The sequence below is a fragment of the Marmota marmota genome, unplaced genomic scaffold (assembly GCF_001458135.2).
Source record: "Marmota marmota marmota unplaced genomic scaffold, marMar, whole genome shotgun sequence".
NCBI lineage: Eukaryota > Metazoa > Chordata > Mammalia > Rodentia > Sciuridae > Marmota > Marmota marmota.
In genome coordinates this window covers 35,909,339-35,925,306 of record NW_026000229.1, presented here as the reverse complement: position 1 = coordinate 35,925,306, position 15,968 = coordinate 35,909,339, and the positions used below count along the sequence as shown (strand labels likewise).

At 37.9% G+C, this 15,968-nt stretch overlaps 1 protein-coding gene across 10 annotated transcripts in view; it reads left to right on the top strand.

The window, feature by feature from the left end:
- Positions 1 to 15,968, top strand: part of Stard9 (StAR related lipid transfer domain containing 9) — a 135,893-nt gene that overhangs the window by 54,411 nt on the left and 65,514 nt on the right. For 7 of the 10 annotated variants that reach the window (XR_007343901.1, XM_048793446.1, XM_015480760.2 and 4 more), the window contains exons 4-7: positions 8,649 to 8,765; positions 9,949 to 9,981; positions 10,069 to 10,130; positions 13,080 to 13,192. Coding sequence is in view for 9 of the 10 variants with exons in the window: in XM_048793446.1 (XP_048649403.1) it covers positions 8,649 to 8,765; positions 9,949 to 9,981; positions 10,069 to 10,130; positions 13,080 to 13,192 (325 nt within the window). In the remaining variant the exon portion in view is untranslated. Of the gene's footprint in view, positions 1 to 4,551; positions 4,683 to 8,648; positions 8,766 to 9,948; positions 9,982 to 10,068; positions 10,131 to 12,015; positions 13,193 to 15,968 lie in introns of those variants that run through there. The other 3 variants (XM_048793447.1, XM_048793449.1, XM_048793448.1) reach the window with 3 other exon arrangements.

Below are 15,968 nucleotides of genomic sequence, written 5' to 3'. Positions count from 1 at the left end.
AATTTATATAATTGTAATAAAACTGGAGAGTACCATGAATAATGTGTTCGGCAATGCACTGGTGCTTTAAATTTTTTTTCCCTTTTGGGATGCCATTTTGATTCTAATTTAGAAGTACTGAAAAAAAAAATATATATATATAGTGTGTGTGTGTGTGTGTATATATATATATATATATATATATATATATATATATATATGAAGTTATATAAGTCTACATATAGTTTGAAGGGAGACAAAAGAAAGATAGACGTGCTTACAATTTTCAGCCTTTTTTCCTCTTCTTTTCTTTTTTTCTGCTAACTGAAGCAGTCTAATGAATCCACTTCGATAAAGACAGAATGCTTTGTTCATTTTTATTTATTTATTTTGAGAGGGGTTCTCATTATGTTCCCCAGGCTGACCCCAAACTGTGATCCTCCTGTCTCAACTTCCAGATTAGCTAGGATTATAGGAATATGTCACCATGACCAGTTGTTTTAGTCTTTTTAAAATTCTTCCTAGGTCTCTAGTCATGACAACAATTTTAGGGTCAGAGAAATTTTAAGCAGGGACACTTAAATATTCTTTAGTCTTGTGTCATAGTTAAGAAAATTATCCCTTCTATGTCCTTCTCTTTCTTCCTTAGGAGTGAGCTCATGGATCAATCATGTTGTGGTGGGGGTGGGAGTGGGGTGAGAAGAGAGCTGGTCTGTAAAACCAAAGCAAAAGCTCCTAGAAAGATCCTGTTTTGTCTGGCCACAGAGTACTTTTTGTTTTAGAAATTATATTCTCACACCACTAAAGGTTTGCATGGTAAGGATAGGCCACTGCTACATCCAAAGGGTCCCTCTGTTCAGGCTTAACTTCTGACATCTCTCCCTTTTGTACTCATACTTCCTGTTCAAATAAAAGTAACTTGAATGGAGGGATGGGGGCAGAGAGGTTTGTTGGACTGTTTCTGGAGTTACTTGCTTGAGTGATTGCTGTTCCTAAGGTGAAGATCTTTAATTCTAAGAGTAAACTTTTCAAGGTTTACAGGCAGGTATTAAGAGATGGCAAGATATAAGGATTTTTCAGAGGGAGTTTTCAGGGGAAATCAGAATTCCTGATTTCCTAAAGGATTGAAATGACAAGGGTATCTTTTTTAAAATGGACACAATACTTTTATTTTATTTATTTATTTATTTATTTATTTATTTATTTATTTATTTTATTTTATTTACTTATTTTTATGTGGTGCTCAGAATCAAACCCAGTGCCTCACAAATGCTAGGCAAGCACTCTACCACTGAGCAACATCATCAGTCCTGACAAGGGTATCTTTAAATTTTGTAGCGATCCAGTCCTGGGGTTAACATCACTTAAGGGAGAAGGCCTTTATTTGGAGACATTGTGGGGAACTTCAAGGTAGGGACATCTCTCATGGAATAGTTTGGAATATGTAAGTATAGCTTCAGACACAGGTTAAGTGCCAGTTCTACCACAAAGATTTTCTTAACTACCCTAGGCTACAATCATTTCCTTTCTTAGAATATAGTATTTATATGTACCCTTCACTCATATTCTACTATACATCAGTATTGAACTGTTAACTGAATATGGTCTGTTGCCCCAAATATATGATGAATTCATTATAGATGGAGAAAAGGTTTGAAAATATTTGAATTGTGTGTTTCTCACCTGTCCAAACCCCAAGAATGGACTAAAAGACATGAAGTGTCTCAGTGGCACAGCACTTGCTTAGTATGTGTGAGGCACTGGGTTCAATCCCCAACACTACATAAAAAAACTAAATAAACAAAGGTATTTTGTCCATCTACAACTTAAAAAAAAAAAAAAAGACATGAAGTATAGCAAAAAGCGAGGCATTTCCTGATGTTCTTGCAAGAGATCAGGTTTGGGTGAGCAGGCAGACCCAAAGTAATTACAACCAGCATTTTATTCCCTAGTGTGGAAGATCCTCCCCTGGTTCCTCATTGGCTGAGTACTGTCTCCTAAGGGTTATTTAAAGAAATATATCTTTAGCTATCCCCACATCCCTTTATTCTCCTGCGGTGGGAAGTGGGTAAGGTGGAAAGGTTTTTCTGGGTTTGAGTACCTTTTGACACTATAACAGTGGTCACCTCATGCTTTGAATATAACCCTTGCTATTCTGCCACTGAGACATATTTTAAAGTGGACATGCTTTCTTTTCATGTGGGGAGCAGGATCACCTTCTTCCTATCCTAGGCCGAGATATCTTCCTTTGATCACATATCCACCACAGGAACCAAGTAATTCGGACATCAGGGATGGTGCCAGAAGATCTAAGAATTGGCTATTTAATCACAACCCCCCAAAGGGAACACCTGGAATGAATCTCTCTTTAAAACTCTCTGTTCTCCTGGATGGGCAGAATCATGGCCTCTGCTACAGGAGTCTCCTGTGCTTCTCCTTTGCTAGCAAAGCAAGACACTTCTTTTTTCCTTTTTCTCAAAACCATACTTTGTTATTGAATTAGCATGGGGAAAAGGACTGAGCTTTCAATAACAGCTCATGTGCAGTTCCTATTTCTTTACCCAAGTTACTATTTCTTTTATTTATACACATATGTGTATATAAATAAACTTCTTATATATATAATATATATGAACGCAGGGCCTCACACATGCTAGTCGAGCGCTCTACTACTGAGCTACAACCCTAGGCCATAAGTTACTATTTCTTTTTTTTTTTAATTTTATTTATTCGAATTAGTTATATATGACAGCAGAATGCAGTTCAATTCATAGTAAAATAGTACACAATTTTTCATGTATCTGGTTGAACACAAAGTAGAGTCACCCCATTCATGTTTTCATACGTGAACTTAGGGTAATGCTGTCCATCTCATTCCACCGTCTTTCTTACCCCCATGCCCCCTCCCTTCCCCTCCCTCCCCTTTGCCCTATCTAAAGTTCCTCTATTTCTCTCATGCTCAACCCCCATACCCAATATGAGTTAGCATCTTTATATCAGAGAAGACATTCAGCATTTTGTTTTTAGGGATTGGCTTACTTACTTAGCATGATATTCTCCAGCTCCATACATTTACCTGCAAATGCCATGATTTTATTCTCTTTTAATGCTGAGTAATATTCCATTTTGTATATACACCACATTTTCTTTATCCATTCATCTACTGAAGGTATCTAAGTTGGATCCACAATTTAGCTACTGTGAATTGTGCTGCTATAAACATTGATGTAGCTGTGTCCCCAAAGTATGCTGTTTTTAAGTCCTTTGGGTATAAACGGAGGAGTGGGATATCTGGGTCAAATGGTGGTTCCATTCCCAGTGTTTCAAGGAATCTTCATACTGCTTTCCAGATTGGTTGCACTGATTTGCAGTCCCACCAGCAATGAAAGAGTGAGCCCTTTTCCCCATATCCTCATCAACACTTATTGTTTGTATTCTTAGTAGCTATCATTCTGACTGGAGTGAGATGAAATCTTAGAGTAGTTTTGATTTGCATTTTTCTAATTGCTAGAGATGTTGAACATTTTTCATATATTTTTTGATTGATTGTATATCATCTTCCAAGAAGTGTTTGAAGTTACTATTTCCTTTTTATAAAATAATTTCTTTTTTAGTTGTAGAAGGACCCAATACCTTTATTTTATTTATTTTTGTTTAGTAGTGCTGAGGATTGAACCCAGGGCCTCACACATGCTAGGTGAGCACTCTACCACTGTGCCACAACCCCAACGCCCTGAAGTTACTATTTCTTAACAAAGAGATTTTATATCTCTGTTGATCAGACTGACCCCTTACCCCTCAGCTCCTGTTTGTCCAGGAACTGTTCAGGTGAATGGACTTTTGAGTCTGCCATATCTATAGGCTGTGATGCTATTGTGTAAGTTATCTGCTTGTAATTTTCCATTCTGCTCTATTTCTTCTCTGACTGCCTTTCTTACATCTCAGTTTTACATTTAAGGTCAAATACTGTGTTCTGAAAATAGACAACTGGACTTTCTATTTCTCATAGTCCTTAATGGGAAACACATAAGTGTTTCCTGCCTTAGGCTAAGATTAATACAGTTCAGGGACCTACATGTTTCAAGACTGGTTTCTTTCAGAATAACAACTGTTCTTTCTTTCCATTGGGTATGGCACAGGTTTCAGTTGGCTTTGTTTATGTTCACCTGCATTTCAAAATTTCTGTTGTAGTTTCTCTCTCTGTTAGTTCCTTGGAAAGTGTTTAATTACCAGTTTCCATAGTATGCACTGCATGGATAAATATACTTAAACACAGAAGATGAAGTTTTCTGTAGTTCATAGTATAAAATGGAGAAGGAAAATAGGAAATCTAGATTCATCTGTCAAAGTCAGATACAGGCTGTTTCCTGTTTCCTCTGGTGAGATCTGCTACAAAAGACTAGAGACAGTATCTGGTCTGCACTTGGCCCATGTCTCAAATTATGTCTGTTGATCCCTAGCTAGGTTCATGTAGCTATTAGAGGAAGAGATGAACTATTCTGAGCCCTTTCACCAACTAAGGCCCAATTAAGTTGTTTTTTCTTTTTTAAATTTACTTTTTATCTTACACAGATAACTGTCTTCATCTTCAAATAAGTGGTACAAAAGTCTCCTTTTCTGTACTATCACAAGAGGGAATGGGTCAGTAGATGCACAGATAGTATTAACTTTACCTCATCATCTCCATGTGATGAGAAGTGTAGGTAAGTGCAACTCTGGGTTCCTTAAGGTTTTTTGTTGTTTGTTTTTTTCAGTACTGGGGATTGAACCCAGGGGCATTCTACTACTAAGCTAGTCCCCTGCTCTTTTAATTTTTAATCTTAAGACAGGGTCTTGCTGAGTTGCTGAGGCTGATTTTGAACTTGTGATCCTCCTGCCTCAGATTTTCAAGTAGCTGGGATTACAGGTATGTGTCACTGCTCAGTATTTATTATTTTGAACATTTTCTCATCCTAAGTTGGAACTCTGTGGTTTTGTATTTTTATTTTTTATAAGTCTACTTGGAAACATAATACATAAAGGAAAGAACTATAAACTACCCAAAACATACCTATCAGTGAAAAATTCCTTTAGGAAAATATAAATCTTAAACAGTCATGAAATCTCCAGAGATGAGGTTCATTTTGGTTGGATTTAAGAATGGTTTGCCTGATAATGTTACTAATATCTTTCCAACAAGCAGAGAGTTCCATTCCTTAACATTTATCTTGTTGAACTTATTTTTTAATGAACTATTTTTTGAAGCAGTTTTAGGCAGAGCAAAATTAAGCAGAAAGTACATGGAGTTCTCTCATACCCTCTCCCCGATCATGTTGAGCTGCCCCCACTAACAGTATCCTGTACCACAGTAGTACATTTATTACAATCTGTGAACATACCTTAGCACATCATTGTCACCCAAAGTACATAATTTATCTGTGGGTTCACCCTTGGTACATTCTTTGAGTTTTGACAAATGTATAATGGCATGTGACTTTTTGTTGTAGTATACAGAATAGTTTCACTGCTCAAAAAAGTCCCCTTTGCTCTGCCTAGTCAGTCATCTCTTCTAACCCCTGGCAATGACTGATCTTTTTATTACCTCCATAATGTTATTTAGTTGGAATCATACAATATTTTGCCTTTTTCAGATTTCCACTTAGTAATATGATATTTTGAGACATGATAATTTGCCCATTTTTGATTAGGTTGTTTCCTTTGTCTATTTTGGGTACTCTTCCTTTATCAGTAAAGTCTTTTGCTAATATTTTATCCTGGTCTGTGACTCGTCTTATTCTTTTGAAAACTTCTTTTAAAAAAATATTCATTCCTAGATTCAGTTGAATTTAGAATATTGGGTATTGCTAGGTTTTTGTTTTGGGCTTTAGGTTGTAGGAGTCCCCATATAGCAGTATCTAGTGGGCTGTCACTTATTTAGCTAACACTTTAAAAAACTGGAAGTGTTTTATTACATGCATTCTGTCTAATGCTTCTTCCTACTTATGCCCCAGAAAAGAATCAAGACCACCCATTTCTCTAGAATGTAACTCTGCATCTTCAGATTCCTGTTTAGTGACTTTTTTAGCCTTCAAATTGTAGTTGGTATTCAGTGAATGTTTCCATTTGATTCACTTTATTATCATGGTGAGAGTGGAACATGGTGTTATCTGGCCTGTGGTACTCTTCTAAGGCTGTGAATTTTCCAGGAATGTTTAATGAGCTCTTCCCCACAGTTCTTAAAAAATAGTAGGTGTATCTTGATAGTTTCCATGAATCCCAGGTTTGGAGCCTAGTGGCTTTACCTATTATCATCTTTACCATTGAGGGAAAATTGTATCTTCAAAGATATTTACATAAAACTTGCAGGCAATTATTTGGATTTGGATAATGACATGGACAAAGTAACATTCTATTGATTTTTCATAATCCTTAATCTGCTCAGCTGTGCATGAGCTATGGGAAGAAATAACACTGAGATCTAGATGTGCCCTTGCTCTGTCTACATCTCTGTTCCCACCTCCTGACGGGGCACTAGAAAAGAAAAGAGGAGTTTTATGAAAGATTTTCCAACCAAATAAATGAATGGCAGCTAACTCAAATAGACTATTGCAGAGAAATATACCCCTCCTTCTTCAAATTGTGGGAATTTCACCCAGCCAGATTTCAGGAGGTAAATGACCTTGCCCAGTTTTCAGCTTTGCTAACATAGAGTTAGTGAGTGGAGAGGCTGCTAGATATACCAGGAAAAGAAGTAGAATTTATACAAGGCACCAAAAAGGTTACCAGTGTTATATCTGTGTATTAGAAGGAAGCAGGAAAACTAGCTTCTAAACTGGGAGCTTTAAAAAATCTTTAGGCATAAATCTTTCACTGCACCCTGGGTTCTTTTGGCTTTATGCCTGATATTGGAAGCATTAAAAAAACGAACAAAACAAATAGTTCACTGGCCAAGAAGCATAGCTCCAGCTGTTAAAACAGAATAAGTAGCATAATTTTGACTTAGAAACTCCTGTCTTTGTACCTGTTATCCCTACTTTCATGTATGAACTTACTTAATCACCATAACAATTTTTGTAATAGAGGTACAGAAGATCTATTTTATAGCTAGAGAAACTGAGGCCTACAGTATTTAAGTAACTTGCCAAAAGAACACATGGATTTGAAGTGAGAACCATACTACGATTTGGAGCTATATCAGATAATTCACAGAATTGAAAGGAAAGTTGAAAAATGGTCAGGAAAGCATGGGACCCCAGGTAGCAGGGAATCTAGGCAAAACCATAGCACTATACTTGGTACTTCTGCCACTGTGTGCTCAGCAGCATGCAATACTGTTGAACTCTTGGAGATTTATCAGTCATTGCTTTGTTTTTGCAACTTTCTTTCAAAACTCAAGTGGGAACATTAGCGTAGTTAATGTGCCAGTGCTGTAGCTGCCAGAAAGTGAAGAGCAGTATCTGGCTTGCTTGGCTTCTGTAGTAGAGGATTGGGCCCTCCTTGCCACTAAGACTTACACAATCAAAGACTTCCCTCAAATAGTCAAAATATGAATGTCTACCATACCAGGAGGGTATGCAGACATCCATGTGCATACTGTTATGGAAAGGTTGAACTGGGAAGCTGTGCCTTCCTCATAAACCTGGCTGTTTTTTCCTGAGACCAGTTCTGCCTATTCAAGACCAGTAGAACTTTCAGGCATTACACAAAGTTTATTGAGTATAAAGTTTATTGAGCTAAATGACCAACAGAACCACCTAGCTATCAGGGGCAGTTTGAGGAGAAAATGTATATATAGTAGACTTATGAGGAAAATCCTAATTTCTGAGCTTACCTGATCCTTAGCGTGGTGTCTTTAGATCTGGCACTTACATGTTACTGGGTAATATTTCACTGTAGGTTTTTCCGCTTAACCATAGTGAACATTTTCTTGTCATGAGAGGAAAAAAAAATTATTTTGCCAGCATGTCTTTACTCTTTTTCTAGACTCTTTGCCTTAAGACTAGGGATCATGGCCTGGCGTGGTGTCATATACCTGTAATCTCAGCAACTTGGGAGGCTGAGACAGGAGGATCATAAGTTCAAGGGCAGCCTCAGCAATTAAGCAAGGGCCTAAGCACCTTAGAGAAATCCTGTCTCAAAATTAAAAATAAAAAATGGTGGTTGGTGTTGTAGCTCAGTGGTAGAGAGCTTGCCTAGCACATGTGAGGCACTGAGTTCAATCCTCAGCATCATATAAAAATAAATGAAATAAAGGTATTGTGTCCATCTACAACTAAAAAAAATTTTTTTTAAATTAAAAAAGGGCTGGGTGGGCTGGGACTATGGCTCAGTGGTAGCACATTTGCCTGGCATGTGTGAGGAACTGGGTTCAATTCTCAGCACCACATATCAATAAATAAAATAAAGATCTATCAACAACTAAGGAAAAAAAAGTGCTGGGAATTGCTCAGTGATAAAGCACCCCTGGGTTAAATCCCTAGTTCAAAATAAATAAATAAATAAAAATATTTAAATGATCGACTGCATTTTCCTTAGCCATCTTTATTCTGAAGCTGAATTTATTCTTGTGAAATGGTAGGAATTTATAGTCATGTGTGTTTGAAATATTTTATAAATTTTTAGATTAAAAATAATTTTAAATCTGCTATGGGTAGAAGGATCAGTGACATGGTCTGCTTTTGTTGTCACAGGTGTTTCAAGACTTGGGGACTGAAGTACTCTCTGGAGCTGCCAGAGGCTACAACATATGCCTTTTTGCTTATGGGCAGACAGGCTCTGGGAAGACTTATACCATGCTGGGGACCCCAGTAAGTATTATTACTACAATGATGTTTCTAATGTCACAACAAGCCTGAATCTTGTGTTCTCCTTGCCACTGTGAGATAGAATGTGATTTTCATTGCCAGTCAGCTTTAACAAAATTTAATGAACCCTCTTCTATACTAAGAATGGATTTTTCATCACTTTAATTGAAAGGTAAACTTTGATTAGCCTGCTTATTCAATCCTGAAGAACCTTAGGATTTTACAACTCCCTTTGACAAAGATGTCCTTGTCAGTTCTACTGAATTTGTCATATTATTTCCAAGTTCATCACTTGAAGTCTTATATCACTCTGTGTCAGTAAGACCTAAACTGAATCTTCAGTGCTGGCTAGAACTGTGCAGAGATGAGATTACTATGGCCACTCTAAAAGGTTACCAGTGTTATATCTGTGTATTAGAAGGAAGCAGGAAAACTAGCTTCTAAACTGGGGGCTTTAAAAAATATGTAGGTTTTAATGAGCACTTTGCTTTATCTACAGCAATTCAGAAGGGCAGCATTCCCTAAGAATACCTCTGTTTTAAAAGTATCCCAGGGAGATGAACTGGTGGAAAGGATGACAGATAAGATCATCCAGGGACATTATCTGAGACATTATTCCTCCTGAAAGATTATCCTGCTGCTTTAGGCCTGATTCATCACTTCTTTTGTCTGTGTCTAGTGTGTTTTCATATATTTGAAATTAAAAGAAGAAATTTCCCACTAAACCAAGGGGTATAAAGCCCTTAACCTGAATATAAGATGGAGAAAGATTATGCTTCTCTCTAGATTTAGATGTATGTTCTGGACACCCCGGTTCTCTAGTCTTCCTGTATGTAGGGATAGGAGGTAGGGGGATCTAGGAAGGACCACATTAGTAAAATGAGTTTATGCAAGAAAGATGTAATCTTTCTTGCATGAAACACATATCTAAGTTTGCCAGCTTCTCCTTTTCTTCTTTCTTATGGTAGTAATCTGACTCCCTCAGTGCATTCCTCCCATGAGGGTCTCTTGATGGCAGGGATACATAAGTCTTCTATGTACTTCTAGTGAAACTGCCTAAAGTGAAAAGGCTAACACAAAGATCCCATGTACCCATCCTCCATGCTGAGTTGGTTTCTGGGGTGTTGAGTCATAGAGATCATTGCCTAGAATAACCAATAATTCTTCCCTTTCTTCTGTTCTTTAGGCCTCTGTTGGGCTTACACCACGGATATGTGAGGTACAGACTCTTTTAACTGGATCCTTTCAAAGTAGGTCTCTTTTGCCTAATCCTTTCAGTGAAATCCCAACCCTGTGGTTTGTGCAGGGTCTCTTCACCAAGGAAGAAGACTCTGCCTCATTGCCTTCCTCCTGTAGGATAAAAATAAGGTAAGAACTTGTCAGGTACCAGGACCTGAAATGTTCCTGCCATTTCAAATTTTGGCATGTTCATCTGTCCTCTCCTTGCTTCCAGAGTTACCAGAGGGATGCAGAGAAGCCACAGAAGACACATCTTATAGAACAGGGAGATGAGAAACAATTAGGTTCTCAGGTTACAGAAAACTTAATTCCTTATCCTTGGACTTAATAAGCAGATGTCTCCTTATGTGGCCCACCTTACCCTGGCTAACTCATTCCCCTTTCCTTTGTGTTCCAAAGCTTAATACTAGATTTTTGGATTTCTTTTTCCAATCCTTTACTGGGTGGTTTTATAGGGAAATGGTTCTTAAACTCTAGTTCCCAGACTAAGACCATCTTTTCTAAGATAAAATTTTAACTAATATGAAGTGAAATGTTGACATAAGGTTACCAATTTCTGTTTAAGTTTCATTTAAACATAGTTTGTTTCATTCCTTCATTTCTTTCTTCCATGTTCAATGTCCTTTCTAAAAATATTAAGATGTAATTCACCTACCATAAAATGCCTGTAGTACAAATTTTGAAGTATATAGTTTGATTTTTATAATATTTCCAAGACATACAAGCATTACCACTGATTCTAGAACATTTCCATCACCCCCAAAAGAACAAATATTCGTTCTTAAAAATTAAGTGATTGTGAATGTTATTTCTTAAAATTTTGAGTGTATAAAATAAAAATATACAAATCTTTAAGTGGGAATATATGTATATATACATACACACACACATACACATATTTTATTGTCTATAACATCTGGGAACAGCTATGCCAAGGGGGAGGGCAGGGTTGTAATTCAGTGGTAGAGCACTTGCCTAGCAAGCGTGAGGCACTGGGTTCAATCCCAAGCACCACATAAAAATAAACAAATAAGGGGCTGGATTTGTGGCTCGGCGGTAGAGCGCTTGCCTAGCACGTGCGAGGCCCTGGGTTCCATCCTCAGCACCACATAAAAATAAAATAAAAGTATTGTGTCAACTACAACTAAAAAAAAAAATTTTTTATTAGTTGTTCAAAACATTACATAGCTCTTGACATATCATATTTCATACATTTGATTCAAGTGGGTTATGAACTCCCATTTTTCCCCCATATACAGATTGCAGAATCATATCGGTTACACATCCATGTTTTTACTTACTGCCATACTAGTGTCTGTTGTATTATGCTGTCTTTCCTATCCTCTACTATTCCCCCTCCCCTCCCCTCCCCTCCCATCTTCTCTCTCTACCCCATCTACTGTACTTCATTTCTCTCCCTTGTTTTTTTTCCCCCTTTCCCTTCACCTCCTCTTATATGTAATTTTCTATAAAGATGAGGGTCTCCTTCCATTTTCATGCTATTTCCCTTCTCTCTCCCTTTCCCTCCCACCTCTCGTCCCTGTTTAATGTTAATCTTCTTCTCATGCTCTTCCTCCCTGCTCTGTTCTTAGTTGCTCTCCTTATATCAAAGATGACATTTGGCATTTGTTTTCTAGGGATTGGCTAGCTTCACTTAGCATAATCTGCTCTAGTGCCATCCATTTCCCTGCAAATGCCATGATTTTGTCATTTTTTAGTGCTGAGTAGTACTCCATTGTGTATAAATGCCACATTTTTTTTATCCATTCGTCTGTTGAAGGGCATCTAGGTTGGTTCCACAGTCTAGCTATTGTGAATTGTGCTGCTATGAACATCGATGTAGCAGTATCCCTATAGTACGCTCTTTTAAGGTCTTTAGGGAATAGTCTAAGAAGGGGGATAGCTGGGTCAAATGGTGGTTCCATTCCCAGCTTTCCAAGGAATCGCCATACTGCTTTCCAAATTGGCCATACCAATTTGCAGTCCCACCATAAAAAATATATTTATAAAATAAAATAAAGATATTACGTCCATGTACAACATATATGTGTGTGTGTGTGTGTGTGTGTGTGTATGAATGAATGAATGAGAGAGAGAGAGAGAGAGACACAACTAGGATTACTATGTTTAGATAAGAGAATGTTAAGGAGAAAAAAATGTATGGGACAAGTGTGAATATAGTTTAGCTTTGAACTGGAGCCTCTTTTTCTGACTTCTAACTTCACAGGCAAACATATGTGTTCTGATGAGTAAGATATTTCTGTGAGAAGACTACTTTCTTGTTTCATAAAATCTTTACTGTTTTTTTTTTCTTTTTAGTTTTCCTTTGGTGCTGGAGATTGAACCCAGCAGCACTTTACCATTGAGCTACATCCCCAGCCCTTTTTATTTTTTATTTTGATTCAGGATGTCACTGAGTTGCCTAGACTGGCCTGAAATTTTTGATCCTCCTGTTGCAGCCCCCCAGGTCGCTGTGATTATAGACATGTGCCACTGTAACCAGCAGTAACTGATTTTAATTAAGAATCATAACTGCTTTTTTAAAGAAGGAATAAAATGTCAGTGGATAAGATAGAGCATAACTTACATACAATTCCAGTGTATAAAACAGATGAGAAATGCCCTATTTAAAGCAGGGATAGAGACTAGAACCCTTATTAATTAGTTTCCCTCACTGCTGAGCAATGGCCCCTGAGATGCCTTCACAGAACAATAGAGGGTCCTGTTTGAAAATCACTCAAGAAACATACTCTATAGACTATGTGCCATGGAGGCCTGATCAGGGCACAGCTGGTGGCCACATATTATGGCCAAAAATCATGTTGAAATAGTCCCTCAAGGGCTAATCTCAAATAAGCACTGTATTATAAACCTGAAACCATGAAGTGATGAAAGCCATTGCTTAAAACTCTTTTGTAAACAAGTAGAAAGACACATAAGGGGAGTCCTGGCTTGGTCAAAGACTTAGATTGTCAGAGATAGAAGCTGGAAAAGGAACCTGGAACCTTCAGATTCTTGGATTAGTATTTTTCCTTCTTTTTTTTCAAAGTCTAATTGTGTTGCCTTTCTCTCCTTTAGTTTCCTGGAAATCTATAATGAACGGGTACGGGATCTATTGAAGCAATCTAATCAAAAGAAGTCCTATACCCTGCGGGTCAGGGAGCATCCAGAGATGGGCCCCTATGTGGAAGGTAAGTTTTTGTGATCCCGGAAATCTGAGATTAAACTGAAGTCTTAGGAGGCTGTTCAAGTGTTCACTAATTCATTCAATATATGTATAATAAAAATTTACTTTAGGGGCTGGGGCTGTGGCTCAGTGGTAGAACGCTTGCCTGGCACACATGAAGCACTGGGCTCAATCCTCAGCACCACATAAAAATAAAATAAAGGTATTGTGTCCACCTACAACTAAAAAAATACATATTAAAAACATTTACTTGGGGCTGGGATTGTGGCTTAGTGGTAGAGCACTTGCCTGACATGTGTGAGGCACTGAATTCGATTCTCAGCACCACATACAAATAAAGAATAAATAAAATAAAGATCTATCAACAACTAAAAAAAATATTTAAAAAAATTTACTTTATGCTAGTTGCTGTACTAGACACTGGATATATAATGATAAATAGAAAAGACATGGTCCTGACTGCAGCGGATGGAGGGAGCAAAAAAAAAATTATACAATAAAATGTCGAAAAAAAGAAGAGACATGCATGGTTCTGCCCTCACAGGTAAGCTTAAAATTTAGTAGAAGGGAGTCAGAAAATATAAGAAGATGTAGTGATGAAAAAAACCTTGGGGAGGTATAGATGACCCACCTATATGAGTGGTCTATAAAAACTTCTCTGAGGAGATAACACTGCAGCTGAGACCTGAAGGGAACATAGGAGCTAGTCCCATGAAAAACCATGTCATAAGGTGAGGAGTGTTTCTGTTAGGGAGAGCATTATGACCTACAGTCCTATGAGGCCACTTGATGTTTTCAAGGAGGACCAAGTGGCTAAAGCATGGTGAATGAGGAGAAAGGGCTCTGGTTGGGTCTACAGGTACCAGATATGATAGAACCTTGACTAGTTCCTGGACCAGCCAGTCTCCTTTCCAGAGTACTTTCTCTTCCGTTGGTGAAGATTCTTGGGAGGATGGGAAAGATGGGTAGATGTTGGACATGTATCAGGGTCTGGTGTGCTTCCTTATCAAGCCCTGATGTTTTGTACCATATGTCTTATTTCCTTAGGCCAGGTCCTGCTAATAAGTAGGAACATTTAGGTTCTTTAGTGGAGGAAATTGTTACCTTTAGGATGTGTATAAGAATAAACATATAAATGATAAGTTTCTATTCTCATAATAGTATGCTAATTTTCCTGATAAGGAAAGGAACATGAAAGATCAATGGCCATCTCTTCTGATCAGGCATAGCCAATAGGTGACCAAGTAGGCATGCCAGTCACTGATTCTGTGTCTGTCTTTTCTTGAATGTCCCATCATAAATGCAGCTGGAAACAACAAAAACATTTACTTTGCTAAGAGCCACTTTTAGTTTCCACTGTGAAAAACTTCTGTGTAAAATTTTACACAAGTTTTTATGTAAAGCAGTACTTCTCAAGGCAAATCATGAGCTGATACAGTAATGTCACAATGTCTTATCTCAAAATATCCTTTTATTTTCTAGTGGGAGGGAGGAACCAGAGGAGACCTCAGATAAAGTACAAATGTCCTTGTACAAAAGACAACTATGTAAAAAGTTAAGAGACATTCCTAAAGTTACACTGCAAGTTGGGGCTAGATTGGAACTGGGAACCTTGCCTAGGACTGGAATATAGGAATGGGACTGTATATTGAGAACCTAGCAGGAGATCTAGGATCATAGATTCTTTGATTGGCATAGTTCCTACAGCACAAAGAACATATGAACTCATATAGTCATAGAGCTTGAGTCATATATCCAAAGTCAATGACAGGATCTAGACTAAAATCTCAGGGCTCCTGATGCACAGCACAGGGCTCTTTTGAGAATACTTCATGAAGTGAACCCTTGGGGAGGGAAGGATTTTTGGTAGAAATTAAGTTCTCCAGCAGCAAAGAATCTTAAGTCTTTTAAGTTACAGGTCTCTTAAAGTCATCAGGACTTTGTCAAACCATTACAAATATAGATGAACATTTCTGCTTATTTTTGGGGTGGTAGGGGAAGGGGCCTGGAATTTGGACCCAAGGTACTTTACCATTGAACTACATCCTTAGCCCTTTTTATTTTTTATTTTGAGAAAGCATCTTACAAAGTTGCTTGGGACCTCACTGAATTTGCTGAGGCTATCCTTGAACTTGTGATCCTCCTGCCTCAGGCTCCTGAGTTGCTGGGATAACAGGCATGTGCCACTATGCCGGGCTCTTTCTGCTACTTAGTGAAGGAATCATGAGCTCAAAAATAACACAGAACCAGCCTTGGAAGCTGGGGCTTCCAAATGAGTAGTCACAATGAACTTTAAAGGCCTTCTTTTTTTAATGAATAAAGAATATTATATATCTCTCAAACTCAGCATTCTGTGAATATGACTCCAAAGTAGAAAAGTGATTGGTGATTTGAAACCATTCTTCAGGAATTCACTGAGTACCTACTAGATGCCTATATTATTCAGAGTGCTATGGGAAGTAAGAATATATAATGTCTTTAAATTGTTGTTCCACTACAGAATTGTAAGGTGGAACTTAATAGTTGCCCAGATCCAAAAAAAGGAAAGGGTAGCCTGTTACTTTTTAATTAAAACTTATTAGGCTGGGCAGTGGTGCATGCCTTCAATCTTAGAGACTCAGGAGACTGAGGAAGGAGGATCAAAAATACAAGGCCAGGACTGGGGATATAGCTCAGTTGGTAGAGTGCTTGTCTCTCATGCACAAGGCCCTGGGTTAAATCCCCAGCACCCCCCCCCCCACACACACACACACAGTCAAGGCCAGCCTCAGGCAAACATT